The sequence below is a fragment of the Pteropus vampyrus genome, unplaced genomic scaffold, assembly GCF_000151845.1.
Source record: "Pteropus vampyrus isolate Shadow unplaced genomic scaffold, Pvam_2.0 Scaffold114, whole genome shotgun sequence".
NCBI classification, from domain to species: domain Eukaryota; kingdom Metazoa; phylum Chordata; class Mammalia; order Chiroptera; family Pteropodidae; genus Pteropus; species Pteropus vampyrus.
Window position 1 is genome coordinate 1,299,939 of NW_011888895.1, and position 24,225 is coordinate 1,324,163.

At 44.8% G+C, this 24,225-nt stretch overlaps 1 protein-coding gene across 5 annotated transcripts in view; it reads left to right on the top strand.

The window, feature by feature from the left end:
• SETD4 (SET domain containing 4) overlaps positions 1-24,225 on the top strand; it is a 37,688-nt gene that overhangs the window by 1,100 nt on the left and 12,363 nt on the right. The window contains exons 2-11 of one of the 5 annotated variants that reach the window (XM_011365650.2): positions 808-983; positions 5,936-6,031; positions 10,058-10,095; positions 12,263-12,351; positions 13,985-14,414; positions 15,018-15,192; positions 16,573-16,654; positions 17,455-17,535; positions 19,730-19,853; positions 20,493-20,762. In XM_011365650.2, the coding sequence (XP_011363952.1) occupies positions 911-983; positions 5,936-6,031; positions 10,058-10,095; positions 12,263-12,351; positions 13,985-14,414; positions 15,018-15,192; positions 16,573-16,654; positions 17,455-17,535; positions 19,730-19,853; positions 20,493-20,627 (1,323 nt within the window). In that variant the 5' untranslated portion in view covers positions 808-910 and the 3' untranslated portion in view covers positions 20,628-20,762. The other 4 variants (XM_023533887.1, XM_011365647.2, XM_011365649.2 and 1 more) reach the window with 4 other exon arrangements.

Here is a 24,225-nt window from a genome sequence, read left to right on the forward strand (position 1 = left end):
TATGCACGGGAGCAATAGTCATAGTATGCCCGTCGTGTACTCATGCATATGTAAATCACAGAATAGGATACAAAAGTAATAGTAAAAGCCCCCTCCCCTTGTACATTTTGGAATATCTTTCCCTAAATCCTCTTGTTTTATAAACATATGTAGTGTGCTCAAAAGCAAACCTAAAGGGGCCCATTGAGTAATGTTCTGCAACTTTATTTTTTCACTTAATATATTTTGGACATTTTCCCGTCTTAGCACATATTTTCTTCTTGTTAATGGCTGCATAATACTCCACTCCATTATCTGTACCATGCCGTTGTTTTCAATGGATTTCATTTTTATGCTTCCAAGGAAGTAACATGTAGAAAATCTAGTAGTCATTTTAGAGTCTATCATAATTTCTTTGTTTTGTCTGCTTGGCCATCGTTTTCTCTAATTTGTTGCAAATCCTATTTAATTATTTCAGGCTCCTGGTTCTAAGAACAAACTTACTTCATGCTGAAAGAGGATTTTTTTTCCCTCTGACTTTCTAGCTGATGTTTATTCAAAAGTATTAAGTTGGTACTTAGTAAATGTTGATTTAGAATTGAGATGTTTAAGTCACTAAAGCACATGATTATCAAGTCAGTTATGAGGATTTCCATGATTAATCATTATTTAGTAGGACCTCAAGATAAAACTTTTGGAGGGACTAATGAAATAGGCATTTCATTACTGCACAAGGGGTCACAATTTAGTCCACAGAGTAAACGCTTTGTATACAAAAACATTTTAGAGAAATGGTTTATCTAACAATATACTTTTATATATTTAAAGCCTGACAGGTGCAAAGAACAGTGATTATCATATGACCCGGCAGAAAGGCGAAGGAAATGCCTTTTATTTTAGATTGGGCAGCTAAACAAATTACAGTTTTAGTATGAAGAAGGGAAGAGGAAGAACAAGCCGGATCAGAAGACGAAAGCTCTCCAAAAGTTTTGAATCAAGAGGAGGTACAGTTTTGATTTTTTTTGGTGCCAGTGATGAAAAAAGTAATCTTATGTTGCTTGGTATTAACAGAGGCACATAACTTTTCTCAAAGGCATATGGGTGGTGTTCATAGAGGATATTTCTTAATACATTTTTTTTTAATAGTGCCATTATTTTCTTTTTAACCCTCGTGGGAATATGTGACTGTATTTCTCATCGCTTCAACTATGTCTTCTCTGAAGATGACTCCCAGAGTTCTGTTTTTGGTCCTGACCTCTCTCCTGACCTCTAATTACCTGTAAGATAACAATGTTTGGTTAGAAATTCATTAGTTCAAGTTCGGTGTAACCCAGTTTGGACCACATACTGTATGTGAAAGTGCTTGGCCAACTGGAAAGTCCTACATGAATGCAATTGTTATTTTTGATAAAAATTAATAACACTTCTCGTAGTTGACCCCATGCATGTCAGCACCATCTGGGGTAATCCTTGCGACTGTTGTCCTCTTCGCCCTCTGTAGCCAGTATCCTACTAAATCTTGCCTGACCGTTCTTAGGTTGACGTCTCCCTGTCTGTTCTACGCATAGGTGATTTCACCTGGCTCTTTGCTGGTTTACCTACAACTTTGTTTTGCTTCCCAGCTGGTTGTTCCATTTGTTGCTGTCAGTCTAACTTTTCCAAGGGACTGTTTCCATGTCACTTTTTTTGTTCAGGAGCCTTCAGGGATGCTCTTTCCTTTTTTAATGATACCTGTGCTGACATCAGCTCCCTGCATGAGTGGCTCCACCCTGCCATTCTGTGCATTCGAAATGTTCTCTATTCACCGTTCCCTGAGCACACTCCACACACTTCTACCTCTGCAATTCCTCAAAATGCTTCTTCGGCATCCCAGAACATCCGCTTTCCTTCCCCCTGCTTGTTCATTTTCTCTCTAACCTTCAAGACTGAGCTGAGATCTTATTCTTGGTAATGCCATTTCCAGTTCCCACTAACGTCACCCTTTGTTATTGTGCTTATTGGGTATTATTCTTAAGGACCTACTGGTTTTCCAGTTGTTTTTCATGGAAATCTTGTTTCCCAACTAAGATGTCAGCATTTTGAGGGTGAAGAACACATTGAACGTTTCCCACAGTGGTCAGTGTTGTGCCGTGTGTATAGTATTTGCTCATTAAATACTCATTTATTAGATGCTCTTACTGTAAAATCTGTTCTCTAGGTCATGATAACATATTTTGGGAACCTTATATCTTGGATCAAATATTTAAAAAAATCCAGTTTTATTGAGGTATAATTGACATACAATGAATGTCACATATATAAGGTGTATGATTTGATAGTTTGGCATATGCATACACACAGGAAATGATAACCACAATCCAGATAATGAACGCATCCGTCACTCAGGAAGTGTCCTCGTTTCCCTTTGTTATCCTTTCGTTTTGCCCTTCTTTGTACCCTCCCTTCCACTATCCTCAGGCAGCCTCTGGTCTCCTTTCTGTCACTAAGGGTTTATTTGCATTTTATAGTTTTATATGATCATATAGTATGCATTCTTTATTATCAGCTTCTTTTACTCAGCACAGTTGTTTTGAGATTTTTTGTTGTGTATATCTAGTTCATTTTTTATTGCTGACTGTATTCCATGATTTGTTTATCCTGTTGATGGACGTTTGGCTTGTTTTCATATTTTGCCTGTTGTAAAGCTGTTATGAACATTTGTGTACAAGCCTTTGCATGGACACATGATTTCTTTTGGGCAAATACCTAGCAGTAGAATGACCAGATCGTATGGTAGGTGTATGTTTAGCTTTTAAAGTAACTGCCAAACTGTTTTTCAAGGTGGTTGTATAATTTCCTGTTTCCACCAACAGTTTATGAGAGTTCCATCTACTTTACATTCTTGTCCACACTTGTTATTGCCTTGTCTTTTTGGTTATAGCCCTTCTAATAGGTGTGAAGTGCTATCTTATGGTGGTTTCGATTTGTATTTTCCTAATGACTAGTGTGCCTATTTGCCGTTTATATAGACGGTCTTTGGTTAACTCATGTTTTGCCCATGTTTTTATTAGTTTTTTTTTTCTTGATTATTCAGGGTTCTTTAAGATATTCTGGATACAAGTCCTTTATCAGATATGTGATTTGTAAATATTATCAATCGTTCTGTGGCTTGTCTTTTCATTCTCTTGACAACGTCTTTTGCAGAGCAGAAGTTAAAAATTTGATAAAGTCCAATTTATCAGTTTGTTGTTTTATGGAAGAAATTTGCCTAATCCAAGGTTGCAAAAATTTGTCCTGTTTTCCAGAAGTTTTATAGCTTTAGTTTTTATATTTAACTCTATGATTCAGTTTGAGTTAATTTTTAGATATGGTCCAAATGTGGATAGTTCATTTCTTTTGCTTATGGAGATCCAGTCGTTGCAGCAACATTTATTGAAACAAAACAAAACAAAACAAAACTATCCTTTCTCTATTGAATTGCCTTTGCACCTTTGTAAAAAATAAGTTGTCCTTATGTGTGTGAGTCTGTTTTTGGACTTTTTATTCTGTTCTACTGATCCTGACAATATCACACAGTCTTTGTTACTGTAGCTTTATAAGGTTTGAAATCAGTATTTGAGAGTGGTTTTGGCTATTCTAGTTCCTTTGCATTTCCATATGAATTTTAGATTACCTTGTCTGTTTCTACAGAAAAGCCTGTTTAAATTTTCATTGGGATTGTGTTGAATCTATAGATCAATTTGGAGAGAATTTGACATCTTAAAGATATTGAAACTTCTGACCTATAAGTAAGGTATATTTCTCTATTAGGTTATTGATTTGAGACCTTTAAAAATTATTTTTACCTGTTGTAAAATACATATAACATAACATTTCCCAAAGTATTGTTCAGTAGTGTTAAGTACACTTACCTTGTTTGCAACCAATTTTCAGAACTCTTTTCATCTCGTGAAACTGGAACTCTACACCCATTAAGTAATAACTCCCCACTCTGCTCTCTCCCGAGACCCTGGTAACCACCATTCTGCTTTCTGTTTTCAGGAACTTGCCTATTCTAGATTTCTCAAATAAGTGGAATCACGCAGTACTTGTCTTTTTGTGACTGGCTTATTTCAGTCAGCATAATGTCCTTAGGATTCACTCATATCATAGCATGTGTCATATACATGTGTGTATATATACATACATACACACATACACACATGCGCATACACACACACATATACATCCCCCCCGCTGCCCCATTTTCTTTATCCATTCATTCGTTAATGAATATTTAAATTACTTCTACCTTTTGACTATTGTGAATAAGGCTGCTATGAACATGATGGGCAAATATCTCTGATTCCCTGCTTTCTAATCTGGATATATATCCAGAATTGGAATTGCTGGGTCATACGATAATTCCGTTTTTAACTTTATGAGGAACTGGCATGCAGGTTTCCACAGCAGCTGCACCATTTTGCACCCCGCCCCCAAACGGTGCGCAGGAGTTGCAGAGTTTCTACATCCTCGCCAGTACTTTTTATTTTCAGTTTTTTTGATAACAGCTATCCCGATGGGTGTGAAGTGATACCCACTGTCGTTTCGATTCGTGTTTCCCTAATGATTAATGATGTTGAACTTTTTTTTTATGTGCTCATTCGCTATTTTTATGTCGCCTTTGGAGAAATATCTATTCAAATCCTTTGCCTGCCTTTTAATTGGGTCTTCTTTGTTCACGTAGGCATTTACTGCTGTAAGGTTCTCTGTCTCAGTTCTGGAGGCTAGAAGTTCAAAATCAAGGTGTCGGCAACATTGGTTCCTTCCGAAGCCTGTGAGGGAAGGATCTGTTCCAGGCCTTCCTCCTCGCCTTGTAGAGGGCTGTCCTCTTTCTCTGTCTCTTCAGTCATCTTCCCTCTATGCGTGTCTGTGTCTAAATTGTCATTTTTGGGGCCCACCCCATGACCTTGTTTTAACTTGACTGTTCCTGTAAAGACGTGTTGGAGGACCATAGCGGTGTGGGAGGAACATGCAGGTTATGACCTGCCGACTGAGGAGGCACAAGCCACCCACACGGGGTTGGCGGGTGGCACCTCAGCTTCTGGGCCGATTTTGATTGAAAGTGCGGTTTCAATTCATTTACACAAAAGATGTAAAGTCACAGGGTTTGTTACAGATCCCAGAAATGGATGCAGTGAGCCGGGGGAAGGGCGTCCTCTGCCGCCTGTCAGGAGTGAGCAGGAGGTAGGGATCAGGGTACAGGCCCCTGCTATACTTACAAGGTCGTCGGCAGTCCTTGCCTGTTCTTGGACTCAACTCTCGCTGGTTATTTTAAAAGGTGCCTCAGGAAAAGCAGAGCGGGAACCTGTGAGAATGGTGGGAATCCTAAGCTCGGGTCTTTATCTAAAAGTCCAGACTCTGGGTGTGAGCGGGGTGTCACACCGAAAAATGCCAGGGCAGCAACTCCAAATAGCTCTTTCTCTTATCATAAGACCATGTCTTTAAATAAGGTCATATTTTGAGGTACTGGGGGTTAGGACTTCATATGAATTTTGGGGTATACAATTCAACCCATAAAAGATTCTTTTCTTTATTTTTCTTCCCTTACTGCACTGGCTAAGGCCAGCCAGTACAGTGTTGAATCGAAGTGGCGAGAACAGCCATCCTTGTTCTTGATCTCACAGGGAAAGCACTCAGTTTCTCATTATTCAGTCTGTCAGCTACAGGTTTTCTGTTATATTTTCTTTAGTAGAGGAAGTTCACTGCTATCCTCATTTGCTGAGAGCGTTTATGAGGAATTAATGTTAGATTTTATCCGTTGGTTTTCCTGCCTCTGAGATGATAATGCGGTTTTTCTTTTTTAGTTTACATTATGCATTTTAAAATTTATCCTTTTTCATAACACCAACTGAGACTGTTCATCAGAGATTTTCCTTTTAGATGGAATGTTATTAAATAGTGATTTTAATTACTATTTTTTCTTTCTTTTGGTTAGTGAATGAGAGCTACAAGCCTGAATTTATACAGCTGAGGAAGTGGCTGAAAGATAGGAAATTTGAAGATACGAACTTAATACCTGCTAGTTTTCCAGGTGAGGTCTGATATTAACTCTCATGACCTTTCTCAGATGAGACGTGGGCACAGGTGACAGGAAAGCAGGGGTGATCCTTGCAGGGGGGCTGTATTCTCTTGGGGGGCCCACCTTGTGTTGTGTGGCAGGCTTCCTGCCTTCTAGCTATAATACTTGTGAAAGTGGATTACCATACTTTTCCTTGTTCCAAAAATAAGTTGAATGGGCTTGTGGGGAGAAATTCCAAAATGGTGAAATAAAATTAAAAATTCCAAAATGGTGAAATAAAATTAAAAATTGCAAAAGGGAAATAAAAATAGAAAAGTAAGGTGAAGGCAGGGATAAGGCTAGTACATAAAAGCCATGATTATAAAACCCCGTACACCTCTCAGAGCTGAGCCACAAGTTTGACGCATCTCTCCAGCAGGCCAGGCAATTTATGTGATCAGTTACTGTAAACAGAACTAAATTGTTTACTCAGCGGAAGTGCTGGTATTCCTGGATCTTAGACCTGAAGGAAGTGTCTTCATTGGGTCCTCACCAGGAAGACGTTTGTGTAATGTGGTGGCTGGTGACCTCATCAACACACTAGGGTGGTTTCATGGGACTTTTCAAACCTTATAGGCCGGCAGGATTATCCCATAGCTCAGATGAGTTTTAGGCCCTAAGTGTGAAGCCCTCGAAATAGTTTTCTTGGGGCGGGGGCTTCTAAACAGCCAGGAACGAGTGTGTTCTCTGGTGTGTGGCTTGAGGAGTCCCAGGGAGGCCTCAGCAAATGTTGCTCTGTCAGCTGGCCTGTGGCTTGGCCTGTGGCTTGGCTCCCCAGGGGTTGGAAGACGAGCCCTCTGTGTGGCCGGAGCTTTAACAGTCCCTGAGCAGAGTGGATTAACATTTTCTTTGGCAGTTGAGATCGGTGTGGAGGTTGTACTAACATGCCCCCTTTGGAACTGTTTCTTTCAGGAGTCGGGCAGCTTGCTGTGGGCACGTGCCTGCGTGCAAGGCCGCCAGCCAGCTCTGTCTACAAGTTGGCTTGTATCCATGGGGAGGACCGGGGTGCTCTTCAGGAGGGTTTTGGGTCTGTGGCAGCAGAGACAGCGCGGGCTCGGGGCCTCGCAGGTCTGCACCACAGGGCAGGTGCAGACAGTCCACCTGTTAGAAAGCAGGTGAACTGTTGTCATTCAAGTGTCCATTGGGTAACCTAGCCTTGAGCAGATTCATTTCCTTATATGTCGCTCAAGATAAGTGACTTACCACACATGCCTCATGTCCAGTGAGGCGACAATGTGTATAAAGTTGTTCCCAGTTACACATGATGACTTTGGGCTAGAACATTTGATTTGAGCCGTTTTCTAGTAGGGCTGCCTCTACTTAACAATGGCGAACCGTATTTGTCAGCCTCTAACAGAATGGTTAACTTCCTGTTTTTGCCCATCAAGAAATGGACACTGGAAGCCGCACTGTTAGGCGGCACTAGATGGACTTCTTCACGGGCCGATCACGTGGACTCACTGCGCCTAGGGCCTGCTCGCCCCTCAGTGTCGCTTTGCCTTAAGAAGGATAGGTTTAAAATCAAGCAGGAATAGGCATAGCATGGTTTAAATGGAAGGTCTGAAAATAAGTAATCTGTACATAATTTGGAGCAGTGAAGTGTTACTGGTTTTAAAGGCAAGAACAGCTCTCTGGGCCCATCTCCAGGGTTGCGGTCACAGAGGGGCTGAAGCAAAATGGTTTGGCGGTGACCAGAGCCCGCTACTGCAGCTCTGGGGCCGGGAGCCTCCGTCCTAGTCAGCTCGGGCTGCTGTAACTGAACATTTATTTCAAGTCCAAGGTCATGGTGCGGGCAGGTTCAGTGTCTGGCGAGGACTGAGTCCTGGTTGGCAAATTGCCATCTTCACGCATCCTCACGCGGTGGAGTGCAGGGAGCTGGAGTGGGCTCTTGTGCCTCTTCTGAGGGCACTAAACCCCATTCACAAGGGCGTCACCCTTACGACCTAATCACTTGCCAAAGGCCCCACCTCCTGATGCCATCCCATTGCTGGGTTAGGACTTCAACATATGAATATGGAGGGACACAAACATTCAGTCCACAGCACTTTTCCCAAGTCCTTTCTACATCTTTATCTCTTAACCAGCTTATGATGGGAACGTTGATGGGTGTCCGTCAAAATGTACAAAATGCTGGGGACTTAATCTTAGTTTGTGGGAGGGCAAGGCAAGGCTCCTAAGTCGCAAGCAGGATTCAGTCTTGACACAGGACAGGGCAGAGTTCCCCGAGCGGGGTGTGTTGGGGAGACCAAGCCCTGCACCGAGAGAATAAGACTTCAGCCAGCACACACATCAAAGTTAGAGTCAAAAGGAACATTTGTTAGAAAAGGGATTAACACTCCACAGAAAGAGTGTGGTCCCCTCTCAGAGGCGGAGAGTGAGGGGGACAGTGAGGGGGACCAAGAGAGACAAAGAGTATCGAGAGAAAGACAATGAGAGGGACCCTGAGTGTTCAGGGAATTGAGCTTGTGTATCATTCTTTAGTTGCTGTGAGTTATAGTTGAACAGACTTTGTTAACCCATTTCTTCTGATTCTGACCACAAGTGGAAGAGCATGTAGCCGAAAAGGTAAGAACAGGTAGCGTACGATTTTATTTCGTGTAGGGTGCCACTGAAGGACTCTGTTGTTCCTTGTTTCCCCTTCCCTGTGTGGGAAATGGGTCGTTAGCATCCCGCAGAAGTCTCCCTTGGTTCTGCAGGTGTCCTCCTGGCCCGGCTGCAGGGCTGATCAGCACATTGCAGTCTCTGAGTGTAGCTTGATTAACATTTTTAATTCTCATGCCTCCTCCCTTCATTAACCTGATTTATGCTTTGGGAACTATTTCCTGTTACTATTAAAGCACTGGCCATACCTGAGCTGCCTATGTGGATTTATGATAGAAATTCTAAGGCGGCGAGAGGTCTGTGATAAGCTTTACTCTTATAAGATCCTAATGGCTGCTTCTTACTTTGCTAGTGCAGGTTGCTGTGGCCTGTTTTCTGCTATTGAATACTCTACTGTAGAAATATAGGTAAAATATTTTCTAGGTTTATTCCATATGCCGGGTTATGTTCATATATGTGTTTGGAGAGAAATTTCCAATTAACTTAGCACATGAGGCTTTTAAAGGATAGCCCTATAGGAAAAAAAATCTTTTCATTAGCAATTGATTCCAGGAAGGCTTCTGTCCCACGGGATGATAAAGTGTATCGTGGGACACACGGAAGAGATTAAGTAAGCTCTTAAAACCAAAGCCATGTATGGTCAGGCAGTGTGCGTCACAGTGGGGAGATGAGTCAGGACTCGTCAAGTCAGACTTGCCAGACGCCGAGTCCGGGCACGAGGCAGGAATCCCTAACATGAACCAGGAGCTCCTAGTCCTGCAGAGATTGACCTTCCTTTGCTGAATATGTCACCCCCCCACCCCGCCCACCCCTACGAATTTGAAGAGGTGGATGTAATAATCACGGGTCATGTTGGACCTGTGCTGGCCGGAAAGCTGGGGTCTGACTGTTGTGGGAGGGGGGCCTTGGGCGCGGAGGGGCAAGTGTCTGGATCTCGGCGGGGTTGGCAGGGCAGCTGGTGAAGGTACAGTCATCGTGACCGTGCTCTGGTCACGGCCTTGGCTCACAGGGGGCAGCTGCCCTGGGTCTGTCCCGCTGACCTTGCCCTGTTAAGGGGCATGTCTCTGGGGTAGGCCACCCACACCTGCTGGTAGGTCCCAGGGGAGAGAGCCCAGCATAAAGGTCCCACTAAGAGACCCAGCCGCAGATCTGTGTAAAGTCCAGGATCCTTAGGTTGTGACTCTGAAGCTTGCTTTGCCCTTTAATTATTCCAAGGCCAAAAGGAAGTCAGGACACTTTCCAGAATAGCTTCTTGATCCCCTGCCCTGGGAGGCAAAGAGTGGGAGACACCCAGCTTTAGCTTTGTAATTTTGAAGTTCACGCATGTCTTTTTTTCAAAATGCTCTCTCTGGGGCCTGGAAGGTGTAGTAGGATTTACCTTTCTGTCTGCTTTCCCAGGTACTGGAAGAGGGCTGATGAGCAAAACATCCCTGCGGGTGAGAATCTCTCTCTTCTCCTTGGAACCCAGTATAGATTTTGCTGCTTTGTTTTTGTGATTGAAATCAAGTGAATTAAAAATATTTCCGACGTACAGGCATTTTTTACCTAATGGGTGTGTTTGAATTCAATTCTGTCAGTTAGAATTAAGTTTGCTGCGTATGCGAGATAAACCCAAAGTAAAATGCTTAAACTGGGCAGTTCATTTGACTGTCACGTAACCAAGCCTGGATTGGCAGACCTGGGCCGCTGTGGTGGTCACATGGCCATCAGAGGCCCAGATCCCTTTTAGCTCTGTCTCCACGTCCTTGGAGGGAGCCCCCCACCCTCAGGTCCATGGGGAGCTCCTGGAGCTTGAGCAGCAGGACCGAGCAAGGGGGTGAGGAAGGCAGACTTCTCCCGTCAAAGAAATTCGAGGGACACGGCCCCGGCCGGATATGAGGGAGGGGAGAAGTGCAGCCCTTTCCCAGCCCTGTGCCCGTCTGATGGGACTGGTAGGGAGGAGGAGAGGAGGCGTGTCGGGGTGGGCACCTACAGTCTCCGCCACAGCACATTCTGTAAATCAGATCATGTTTTACACGTGCCAGGGAAGGAGCTGCTCTCAGCTGAGAGGCTGTGTGAGACTTAGTCGGTGAACCTGAGCAAGCAGAGTGGGGTGGCCTCGGAGCCCGTCCCGGGGTGGCCTTCAGCTAGCTTTGGTGCCCGGAGGGAGCAAAGCCCCTAGCCCTCTCGGCTTGTGTTTCCTCACCAGGAAAATGAGGTGAATGACATAGGTGACCTCCAAGGTCTATTTTAGTTCTTTCTATGCTATTTAAAGGGCATCTAGAACACACTTTTCTGTAAAGCTACAAACTAATTCTTTAATTGATTTTTAATTAAAAATTTTTTAAATTTGTATTTATTTAATTTCTATAAAACCCAGCTGTGTATATATATTTAACCTAAAGAATGGTAGCTTTTAATATTCTAATTCTGTTATGTTATTTTTATATTTTAAAATTTTGTGGTAAAAATGTACATAAAATTTACCGTCTTAACTCTTTTGAGTAGTATTAAGTAATTCACATTGTGCAGTATTTTTATTTTTTGAACAGAGGTATAACCGACTTTATTCTATAGCAGAATTTGGGAAGGAGAGACAAAGCTGTCATGTATATAGCAGTAATTATGGGTTTTTGCTTAGATCATGAAATGATAATTGGCAGTTGCTTTACATGTACTTCTATTCTTTTTTAAATTTATTTTATGGTGCATTGGTTAACGAAATCCAATAAGTTTCAGCTGTACACTTTATACACGTACTTTTAAATGGCTTTTTTGTTAAATTTTTTGAAAATAGAGACACATTTTATATATTATGAAATGCAAAGATTTTAAGTTTCCAGTGTGATGAGTTTTTATTTACTCCAATCAAGATGAAGAACATTTTATCAGGTGGCTTTTCTTCAAATGAAAAAGTCATGGATGTTGGAGCAGGAAGGGGTGGCAGTGATCACCTAGGTTAATCTGTTTCCGGATGAGGAAGTCACACCCAGATGATTTTTGGCTGAGATTTCTAAGCAGCCCAGATGCCAGTTGTAAAAGCAGGATCTTATATTTGGCCTCTTAGTGCCTTATTTATTTCTCGTGTCTGTTACTTGACATGTTAATTCTTCTATGTTTCTATTTTAGTGAGAGGAACTGAGAACTATACCTTTGCAGGTGGTAAAAGGGGACCCTTGTGCTGAGCGGCCTGCCCTTTGTTTAGCTAGTTGGCACAGGTGGAGCAGTCACTGGACTTGTGGATTGCACCGGGCAGAGTTTTTTGCGTGGTTTCTGCCTGTGTCTCGTAGGTGGCACAATTTCCTGGCATAAGAAGGTGAAGGGACAATATGACTTGAGGTGTCAGAGTGTACCACTTCCTTTCTGGTGAAAGATTGAGTGGTGGTGCGTGTCAGTCACATAACTAACCTTTAATTCTTGTCGGAGTGGTGTGCCTGTGCTAGAGCAGCCTTTCCAACATCTGCTGATTCAGGGGCTTGGGAGTCAGTCTGTTGGTGGGCTCCTGGGTGGTCTGTGTCCTGGGTTCTTAGTAGATGATAAGGGAATCAAAGACTTTGAAAGATGCATACTCATGGTCCTTCCCAAAGCACGGGTGTTCTAAACTTTACTTTCTTTTTTGGTAAGGAGGGACAGGTGATTATTTCGTTGCCTGAGAGTTGCCTGCTCACCACCGACACAGTGATCAGGAGCTACTTAGGGGCGTACGTTGCTAAGTAAGTGACCATGCTCATCTGGTGCAGATGCTTCTCCTTTAAAGTCTGTTGTTGGCAAATATGTCACCTAAGACATAGTTCATTAGGGCCCACGCAGCCCCTTTGCATAGCTAATGGATATCTGAAATGATGTTCTATGAAGTTTGTTCTTTTTTTTTTTAATTGAGGAATTTATTCTTATTATGGCGACATTGGTTAACAAAATCCAATCAGTTTCAAGTGCACAGTTCAACAGTAAGTTGTACTTGTGTTGCGTTGTACATTCGCTGCCCATAATTTAGTGTTCTTTTGTCACCATGTATTTGACGCCTGAAGTTTGTTCCTAATTCATTGTAAACTGCTTTTTTAAAGGTTTTTAGTAGGCTGCCTGGGACGTGGGTTTTAATCCTGATCTGTCCCTAGAAAATGAAGATTAAATGGGATGATAGAGGCAAATCACAGCTGAGTGCCTTGATTCATAGTAGCCTGTTCTCCATCATCATATAGAGCTTGACAAATGTCAGTTAGTCTCTCTTGTTTTTACCCTTATTGTACTTGCTCGAATTCTCTTTCAACTATAAAGAGCTGTTGACGTTATGAAAGTGTTAGTATTATTTAGCATAGAAGAGAAGAGGCTGGTGTGGGAGTTAAGTATTTTCTGTCTCATGTTATAGTGGGCCTTTGTTTTGGGGCTTTCTGAAGGCAGAGTGAGTGAGAGCCTCAGCAGAAGGGGTTTCTAAATAATGATGATTAAAAGATCATATTATTTCTTAACCCAGGATAAGTTCTGGACTTTTCTCCCTTGACATGCTTTTGTGAGAGGGCTGATGTATCTTCATTGGCCTGAGTAGCAGCAAGGATGCTCTTAACGTGAATATTTTCTGTATCATTCTGAAGTTTTGAGTAGAATGTATGGTATAAGAATCTGGACTTTGAAGGATTAATGTAAACTTCTAAATACATTCATGCAACATGAGATCTTTTATTGGCAACAAATAAAAATACTACAGTGTATAATTTGCAGTAGATTGGGTAAGTTTAGGAACAAAAGCTTCAGAACTGTGACAAGTATATAACGAGCATGTTCACTTTTCCGTCTAGGTTAGTATCATACCGTAGAACTTTATGCAGTGACAGACACTTCGCTCTGCATTGTCCAGTATGGCAGCATTAGCCACATATGGCTGTTGAACACAACTGTGGCTCGTGTGACTGAGGAATTGAATTTTCAATATTATATAATTTCTAAAAAATTGAAATAGCTCCAAGTACTCAGTGGGCGGGGCATGTCTAGGTTCTCGCCACCAGTTTTTCCCCCACCAGGTTTTGTGTTATTACCCAGGTGAAACAGGGGGACTTCTCAAAGCTTTAACACTGGAGAATCAAGTTGGTAGCAAAGAGGTGTTCTAAAAAAAAAAAAAAAAAAAAGAATCTCCTGCAGACAAAGCTGGATTAGTAAGGCAGTTCAGAACACGTATCTGGGTTCTGCTCCCGAGAGGGAAGCCTTGAGGAAGGCAGGCCCTTTCTTGGGCGTGTGCTGGCGATTTGGCACAGTCCCATGGACTACAACAAACCACCAGGATGTCTGTATCTTTTCCTTACTCCATATTTTGAATAAAAGTAATTCCTTTAATCTGGCTTTTAATTTTAAAAGGTGGCGGCCTCCTCTGTCTCCGCTGCTGGCTCTGTGCACCTTTTTAGTTGCAGAAAAGCATGCTGGGGACCGGTCTCCCTGGAAGCCTTACCTGGAGATTTTACCGAAGGCCTATACCTGCCCCGTTTGTTTGGAGCCGGAAGTGGTGAATCTTCTTCCCCAACCTTTGAAAGCAAAAGCCAGAGAGCAGAGAATCCGCGTGCAGGAGTTCTTCACTTCCTCCAGAGACTTCTTCTCCTCGCTGCAGCCTCTGTTTTCCGAGGCCGTCGAGGGCATCTTCAGCTACAGTGCCCTCCTGTGGGCTTGGTGCACCGTCAACACCAGAGCTGTGTACGTGAAGCGTGGGCAGAGGCAGTGCTTCTCCGCAGAGCCAGACACCTGCGCCCTCGCCCCATACCTGGATCTGCTGAATCACAGCCCAGGTGTCCAGGTGAGAAGTCGACAGGGGGACACACGTTCTGTTTTCATAGGAAGGACTTCGACATGTAGAACCTGTGATTTTCAATATGAGTGAAACCACAGGGAAAGGTGTCGTTGGCTTTAGGTAAACCTGCCTGCCGTCAGGTATGCTCCTGTCTTCCTTCCCGACCCCATTTGCCCTCTGGGCATCGTTTTCCTTTGCCTTGTTTTCCCACTGCTCTCCAGGCCCACAGGACCCGTGCTCTAGCGCCTGGACGGTCTTAGCCAGCAGCCTGCCCCTCCCCCCACCCTTACCCCCTTCCCCGTGGCCCCTGCAGGCCACTCTGCCCTGAGCACAGCCCTGTGTGGCCCTGCGTCACTGCATATGTGACGAATAAACTGCTGCCAGTCTGATTTGGCCACCGTCAGAGCCCTGGGCAATACTCCCTCCCTCACCAGTGGGGTGACGCCCAGGTGGACAGGAGACCCAAGTGCAGATGTGGCGTTTTTTCCACATGGGGGGGTTAAAGTCAGCGATGAGTGTTTGAAAGGTACATCTGGACTAAATACAGTAACTTAATCTTTTTAGTTTATGCTTTGCTTTAAAAAAGTCTTTAATGATTTTCCTTTCTAGGTAAAAGCAGCATTTAACGAGGAAACTCGCTGCTATGAAATTAGAACAGGTTCGAGCTGCAGGCGGCACGAAGAGGTTTTCATCTGCTACGGCCCCCACGATAACCAGCGGCTGCTCCTGGAGTATGGCTTCGTGGCCGCCCGCAACCCTCACGCGTGTGTCTATGTCTCACAAGGTTGGAATTGCTTTTGGTTCTTATCACGAAGATGAGATAAATATGTTTCCCCATCTGGGGATGTGGTTATGTTTTAATAAAAATGGCAGATCTTAAAATGTATTTCATTCATTTTCTCCGAGGTAGGGATGGTCTTACTCTTATCGACCATGTAATCGCAATATTGAGGTGAAAACAAAGCTTTGAGCAATATCGGGGATTAGAAGAACTGAAAAGTTTTATTGAATCAGGTCAGACAGTAGAAGGAAAGAACAGGAAAACTGCTAAGAAATGTGATAGTAGTGGATGGAAAGAAAGGGAACTTTGGTAGTGAGATAGTGTCATTGTCATGGAAGGTAGGATAGGATTAGAGAGCAGGACAGCGCTGTGCTCATCATAGAGAGAAATATATCCTACAGTCCTTGTTTGTTTTAATGCCAGGATGAAATACCGATTTATGTTCTTTTGTGGTCTACTAACTAGCCACTGCCATCGGTATTGCCATTTTAAAAGCAGTAATTGAACTATTAAGTTTATGCAGTGAAAATTCCAAGTATGATATGAAAAATGGTACATAAAGGCCAACTTTTTTTCCTTCTAAAGCACCAGAGACAGTTTTCTAGGCCGTGAGGAAATGGCCAGAGATTTACTAAGGGTGTAATTTGAGGTGGTTTTAAGTTCTAGTGGAAATGGAAAGTCGATCGAGGTGGTACTGCTCCACCCTATAGGCAGAATGATAATGTTTATCAAAATAAAATAGACAAGCAAAAACGGGGTCTTGCTGGATCGTGTAGAAAACTAGCTTTGAGGTTAGCCTCATGTTATCAGAATAACTTTAATACTGTTGGTCGCAAAATACTGATTTGTGAACAAACTTTATGGATCAGTTATTTTACATTTAAAAAATAAAAACATACAAAAAAAAGTTAGATATAGAAAAATCTCTCATTTCTCTACTACCCCAAATAACTTTGTTAATTTTTGTGTATATACTTTCAGTTGTTTATGATTGCAATCACTAATATCCAGACAGTTTTGAATTCTGGCTTTTGAAAACTTAATACTTAAAATGTAAACATTTTCTCATGTTTGTACAGAGCGTACACTTTTGGTGGGTGTAACTTCCTAGCAGTCCTGCTAACATCTTAATGACCTGATTTTGTTGGGAGCACGAGCTGAGGTAGTGGATGTTTGGTTTCCTCCCTTGGAATTCTTGCAGGGCTAATAATGATCTATCTCATTGAGATGGACTTGAAGAATGAATTAGATAAAACTTGGTATGATATGAATTAGATAAAACTTTACATATGTCTTGATTGCCGATGGGAAGGAAAGTAAACTGAAAAGTAAGCTTTTGTCTGATTTATACCCTAAATCTCTGATTTTTTTTTTTTTATGTAGATATACTTGTTAAATATCTCCCATCAACAGATAAACAGATGAACAAAAAGATTTCCATTTTAAAGGATCACGACTTTATAGAGTAAGTGTCTCTTTCAAAATTGTTTCTTTAGGAAATTCTGATGGAAAAATGGAGGGTTAGCATTTCCGTAGACGTGAGATACCGCTTGACCTGCACTGATTGACATGTGGGCATTTATTGAGCACTTACTATGTACAGGAAATTGTGGTCGATGTTGTGGGGCACATGGGATGTGCCAGATACTTTCCAAGAAACTTTTTTTGGGGACATGAGATACCAGCTTGAAATATCAAATTATTGTACCAGAAGAGAGCCCTGTACGTAGTGATTGGTGGCCCGGTATAAGTTTGTCTCTAACATGTGGTAATGTGGAATGGCCCTCAGCCACCCAATAGCACGGCGTAGGCTCTGGGGGTGAGGGTAGGGGTGGCGAGGTGATTCTGTGCCAAATGGGATAAAAGGGTTCAGGGCTCTCGCCCTTTCAGGTTTTTTCTGTAGTTAAAACTACGTTTTAAATAATCCAGCCCAGTGCGAAGGCAGTCTAGCTCTGGTGGTTGCCATTCGTTTGATCCCCAGGATAACCCAGATTCTTCATCGTTTGTCTCAGTGTGACCTGGGGCATGTGCCTTCCTGCTGTGGTCCTCTCACCCAAGTTTAGTGGCTTAAACACAAAGAATTTTCTCTTACTCAGGCTTTATTCTTAAGTATTTGGACTTATTTTTCTCTTTGTTCTTATGACCAGGATCTCAGGTTACATAATATTTAGTGGCACCTTTAAACAAACGTTTGGCATTTTAGTCCTTTGCCTTGGTATCGTGAAGTATTGAAATTAAGGATTTGTCCTTGTTTTTTTATTTTAGAAATTTGACGTTTGGATGGGATGGACCGTCTTGGAGGTTGCTCACAACTCTTAAGCTGTTATGTCTGGAAGCTGAAGAATTGTAAGTACCGCGCGTGTTGGTCATGAGCTGTAGTCAGAATCTGGAATGCTAGCCCGTATGTCAGTGTTGCTTATTCTCTATGCAACTTGCCCATGTGGTGAGTGTCTCACTTCCAAGTTTCCACCGTTTCCGGAATTCTGGTTTTAGCCTCATAATCAGAGTGCATGGGCCCAAGAACTTCGTAGCCTCTACTCTGATATTTCCCCTGGTGACCCGCAGCTCGTTGTTCAGGGTAAACACGTCCAAAGTGTGAATGTTGGTGTGGGCCATAGGGAAGTCTGGGTAGGTAGGTGTTTCTGAGGAGCAAGCAGAGCACGTCACTACCCACCCCGCATCCTGCCCTCCGGTCAAGGAGAGCCCTGGGTGTTTACACGGGGGAGGCAGCCCGAGGAGCCCCTGGCAAGGCTCCTGAATGTCTCCTTGAGTCTCTCGGCCCTGCCTCCCGCGTGGAAAGGCCAGTCCGCTCGCGCAGCTGTGTGCTGCCCAGCCCCACGCTCCTGCAGCCTGGGTTCTTGTCGGGGAGTCAGGGACGAGTGCCCACTACGCAGCAGAAGCTCAGGTGTAGGGAAGACGTCCTGAAGATGGCAAAGCCTGTTTTCAAGCCGCTGGGAGAATTAAGTGAGGTAACGCCTAGAAATGGCCCTTAGCAGAGCCTGGAAGTAGTTGGTGCTCATCGGTGACGCCTGTTGCGTTGTTACGATATTGCCTCCTTTTGTCCTGTAGGGACGCAGAAAGATCACTGCCTGGTCTCCACACCGGGAGTAGGTGCGTTTGTGCTCGGCAGACAGGGCGTTTTTGTCTTACGGACACCGTGAAGTCTATGTTTGATATGTTGCTCTCTTCTCATGGTTCACTAGAGACTCAGAGGCAGACGTGGTCCCCGCGAATGTGCAGGGTTTCAGGGTTTCATGGCTGTGCCCTGACTGTGTCCTGACTTCCCTCCTCTCATCTTTCTTTCGTCTTGTTTTCCCTGGGCATTCACGGCACGTTTTATTTTATCTTGTGTGTACCCACGTAACGGTCTTTAAACCCTCTGGGGAAAAAGTGGGCGTCCTTTTCAGGCTCAAGTTAAATAAAACAACGAGATCTTTTCCAGAGGCCATGCCAAGGCCTCAATCCTTTCCCTTGTGTTATTTCTCACCGTCTGGAGGGGTGCGGCAGGTGAAGCACGTGGCTGGGGTTCTGCCTGATGTGTTTGCATGCTATTTCCGCCTCTCATTAGCTTTGTCACTTAGGGTGAGTTCTTTACCGTTCCCGATTCTCAGTTTCTTTGTGTCTGACGTGGGGATGATGCTTTCTTTGCTGGGTAATTGTAAAGATTAAATTAGATAATGGTCACGTATGAAACACTGCCTGGCACATAGTAATTTCCTTCCTTCCTTCCTTCCCTGAGCTTAAAGCTGAAGATGTCTAAAACTTTGTTTCCAGTGTGGCTCGTCAGCCGTTCCAGATTTCTAGGTGCCTTCTGTATACTTCTGCTCAGATGCTGCAGCAGTCACTTTGCCTGTCCCCTGCTCAGCCACTTCCACTTCCGAGACTCCATGCAGAATCCCTCCACCCTCATCCCCGGTTAGCGCTTCTTCCTGGCACACAGCGTTGGCTCTGCCACCTTCTGGCTCAGCATCCTGCTGTGGCTCCTTGCCCACCCTGAAACACCTGCACTGTCAGCCCGCAGAGTTGGCCCCACCTGCCCACTGAACCCCGTTTTCCTGTTGGCCTTCGAGTACAGATGGGAATGACGTGCATGTGGAAGAAGACTTCACTGTAGATTCCTCCTTCCTTCTTCGTGAAATGTGTTCCATTCAGTTTGCCATTTTTTTTTTTTTAGGAGGACTTTCACTCAGAAGGAAAACGTGTCCTCTTTTGCTCCTTAGTCCTTTCGGCTGTGGCCTCATCTTCCTGTTCCTGTCTCCTGCTCTATTCCTGTGGCTGGTGGGCGTGACTCTACTTACTTATGTGCCAGACACAGGCTGGCGTCACCTCGCTTAGTCTCTGTGGCTCCTTCTCGTAAACCTTGTCTGCTTTATCATAGGAGCTGCATGCGGTGGGAGGGTAGGGAATCTGCTTACGGAGCGAGTTTCGTTATGCTTCTGGAAAAATAGGAGAGGAGTTTGTGTGTTGTGTTGAGGTGTAATCCCCTTCTTTAATTTTTGAGAGCCTGCCTAAATGATTTTACTGAACGTTTTGGTTCTAGTACATGCTGGAAAAAAGTACTTCTCGGGGAAATAATTTCAGATACAAATGAAAAAACAAGTTTGGACATAGCCCAGAAAATATGTCAATATTTCATAGAGGAGGCTAACGCTATGCTCCGAAAGGTATGTTTCTAGAATTTTGCATACTTTTCTTAAACAAGTTACTTGTTCTCTACATGTTGGGTGGGGACGTTACACCTTCTTAGGGCATTGTTTTTTAATTAGTGCCTTAAATGAATGAATGTCATTGTTATCTCTCCTTTACTGTTAACCTTGTGTCTGCATCTTTTAATAGGTAAAATTAGTGCGTGAATCCTTGGTAATAGATTAAGGACTCTTTCCCCTTTATTTTTATTCAGTAAATGTTTTAATGAAATGAAAAATCAGCTCATTTGAATGAAAACATTACTGGAATTAAAAATTTTTAATGAACCTCGAAGACATTGTGCTAAGTGAAATAAACCAGGATATAAAAAGACAAATATCGTGTGATTCCACATATATGAACTATCTAGGCAAGTTCATGGACACGGAAAGTAGAAGTTACCAGGGGCTCGGTGGGGAGCGAAGTGGGTAGTTATTGTTTAATGGGTAGAGTTTCTGTTTGGGATGACGAAACAGTTCTGGAGTTGGCTAGTGATTATGGTTACATAGCATGTACTTAATGCCGCAGAATTGTACATTTAAAAGCGGTCAAAATGGTAAATTTTAATTTATGTGTATTTTAGTACAATAAAAAAAATTTTTCAAAATAATTTGCAGATTTCTTATATGAAGGATGAAGAAGGGGCTTTGGTCAGCCAGCTGACTCTGGTTGAAACACTGTGGACAGGAGAGCTGCAGATTCTCCAGGCGTCTGCTGAGACCCTGAACAGCTTGCAGACAGCCTTCACGTAGCTCCAGCGAAGTGTACTTGACCACCTCCTGTGGCGGGTGTGACTTCCTGAATATTTTTAAACTAAGGTTTATTTTATGTGGAATTGTTTACAGTCAATGGATGGTTTCTATTAAACAATTATATACTTAACCCTATTCCTTTTTCTTTTTTTGGTTTGTGGGATAGAGTGGTGGCTGCTCCTAGGAGCTGGAAGGGGTCTGCCGGGGGTGGAGCAGGTTCTCGGGGCTCTGGAGCTGAAGTGAAGACAGATATGCTGTCCTCATGGCACTTCTAATGCTCTCAAAATAAGCTACGGTCCTGAGGCAGAGTCTGAGGAAGGTACTGAGCTGTAGCGAGGAGTCGGCACGGGCTCTGTGTGTGGTCTCTCGCCGGGCGTCCAGCTTCTCTGAGTCAGCAACTGGACGAGGGCAAGAAGCAGTGCTTCTATTTTGCTCTGATACCATGGGGTTCAGGGGCATCGTGGCGGTGGGTGGCTTTCGAACGGGGAGACTGGGACAGTGCTCGGCCGTCCTAGGTGCCAGCCAGGCCTCATCCCCAGCCACGGAGCCAGAGCAAATCACTTCAAGTGTATATATGCAATCAGACTCCTTGCAAGGAAGCTGTGGCCCCTTGTGGGGCAGTTGGCCGCCTCTAGTTAACCACTGAGCAGGTAAGCCACCGAACAGGTAAGCCACTGAACAGGTAAGCTACTGTTCACAGGCCACTGCCCACTTGCCTGGGCCTGTCCTGGCAGAATCACTGAGAGCCAGCAAAACCCACCTCTGCCCTCACTGGGAGGTGCAGCCTGGCCACCTGTTTACCAGGCAGAGTTTTCCTTAGTCTCTAGTTTACCACCCCGCCCCCATCACTGTTTTTTTCCCCTTTGTTTTTTCTCTAGAGTCTGGGGGTTGCCTGAGGTTCCTAACACCCCTTCTCCTCTTTGGTATCTGGTTACAGAGTTGGTGGGTGGCAAACCTCCTATGCTGACTTGGCCTGAGGGGACAGACACTGAGAAGTTAAGGATGATTTGAGGCATTCCTTCAGTCTTTCAAGCTAAAAATAGAAGAGGCTCTGCTCAGACTGGCACACTTTCTGCCTGGGGGTGGAGACCGGTAATGACTTTTTAGGAAATTAGAGCTGCCGTTCTGTGAAAATGGCTTCCCCTGAAGCACCTAGACTGGCAGGGCCATCAAGGTACAGACATCGGGGATTTCGTTTAGGTCCCTGGCGGCAAACAGCGCCTACATTCTGTGTGGTCGGTTCATGTCGGGCAGCAAGTTTCGTCCTGAAGGGGGAAGTCTGAGTCTAGAGCATCGTCGCAGGAATGCACCCTGTGGGTCCCCTTGGAAAGAGCTTTCTTTTATAGATCTAGAAAGTCACATAGGAACTAAAGGGAACAAGAACATGAGAGGGAGGAAGGGGGCCCGAGGCGCTTTTCACAGCCCTGCCAACGATGCCCGCGTGGCACACACGACCGTGTCACACAGTGTGACACGCAACAATGCAGCGTACGCCAGACAGTGCCCGCATACCACACACATCAGGGTCGTGCCACGCACAGCAGTGGCAGGCGCCATGTGCCACACCGCCATCTCGAGTGTCCCTGTCGCCTTTCAGAGGGCGTCTGTCTTTATTCTGTTGTGACTTTTCCTTGAAAGATATTTTCTTGTTTCCTTTCTTTCTAGTCCGCGTAGGTGTAACATTAGGCTGTGAGTAAAGTTTTAAAAATCGCTCCCAAGACTTCAGTAGAATTCAACAGAAATGTTAAGATTACCACTTCCCGCCCACTGGGGCAGCTGTCATCAAAAGGAGGGATGTTAGCAAGTGTGGGATGTGGAGATGCTGAGGCCGCACACGCCGCTGGTGGGGAGGGAGGGAGGGTCTGGAGGGTCCCCTCCTCGGCACATACCCGAGAGGAAGGGAAACATGGCACAGAAACAAGCATGCACGGTCACAGCAGCATCACTCCCAACAGCCCCGGACCCAGGTGTCCGCCCGCGGATGAATGGACGGAATGTGTCTGTCCATAAATCGAGTGTTCTCCAGCCATGGAAAGGAATGCAGTGCTCAGACGTGTATGCGGATGAACCTCAGAGACGTTATGCTGTGTGAAAGAACCCAGTCACAGAAGACCGCAGATGATTTTGTTCATGTGAAATGTCTAGAACAGGCAGATCTGTAGGGATGGACGTAGATGGGTGGCTGCTGTGGGGTGGGGTGCTGGAGGGATGGCGGGGGGAGAGCCAAAGAGGCTGAGGTTTCTTTTTGGGGTGATAAAAGTTCTAAAGTCGATTGTGGCGGTGGTCGTACAACTCCGTGAATGTGGTAGAGCCCATTGAACTGCACACTTTAAGTGGGTGAATTGTATGGCACGCGAGATACTTCGATAAAGCTATTTAAAAAGGAGAAAGGTTGGTACCTAATTGGTGAGAATTAGATCCCTCTGCTCACAGACAAGACTTTTTCACAGGAAGGTGCAGAGTTTGTCCGTCTGACGTGGCCGAGTTAGGCCCTCTGCCCCACGCATCACGCTCACCACCTCATTTCATCCTTACAGTGGTCTGTCAAGGTAATACTTTCCTGATTTTGTGACTATGGAAACAAGTGCATGGGGGTAGAGTTATTGTGGAGGTCACACAGTGGCTGAGGGGCAGAGCTGGGATTCAGATGGTGGTCAGCGTCCAGACCCCATGCTCCTCGTGCTCATACGCCCAGCACTGTGTCCGGGCAAGGCACACGCAGGCTGAGGCAGGCACCTGGCCTCACCTGGTGAGAGAACCGTGTAAAGTCCCAGTGCAGCCGGGTTGGTCAGCCTTGGAAGGGAACTTGGCTGACTCCTTCCTGTTGACTCTCCTTCCTGGCACAACCCACTGCCTACTTTGGTAAGCGGAGTCTCCTCAGCACTACACGGAAGAGCAGGCTCATCCGTGGCCCAGGGAACCTGTTTTCAGAAATGACGACTCAGTCCCCGAGAGCCACGCGTTGGAGGAAGGGGCTCAGAGCAGGACATGCAGGCGGTTGAGGGTATCCAGTCAGCGCAGAGCGATGGGGGCGGGGAGCTACCCTCGCTCACAGGCAGTTGGAGCCTTTACTGAGAGCACGTTTGTCAGAATGTCGCCTCTTGACCCTGCCTTCAGAGGCAGCCCACCCCACGCCCACTGCATCAGAACCTAGGGCTAGGTCCAGAGACACGTCTGTGCTTCTGGTGTGCCAGCCGGCTGAGTCGGGGCACTCTGAGTTTGTGAACCACCGGCCACAGAGGTTTCCAGAGGAGGCCTGCACCCTCACCCCGAGGCACTGGTCCCCTACATTCCAGCGGTCACTTCGTGGGCTCTTGGTGCGAAGCGTTAGGCAGCCTTGACCCTACCTAGATGGCGCGGATCCGAGGCCTGACCTCTGAATATGTGGAGTATCGGGGCTGGGGCAAAAGGGGTCGAGATGATCCCCTCGGACCCCTCATTTTGTGATCGAAGTCCCCATAGACTGCGGAGCTTGCTCTGGGCCATGGAGTTAGCACCAGAACTGGGTTTCTTTGCTGATTCCAGTGGAGTTTCCACTAGAGTGTGAGAGAAACGAGCTCCCCAAACTGTATTCCTGAGAAGAATCAGAAAGTGGGAG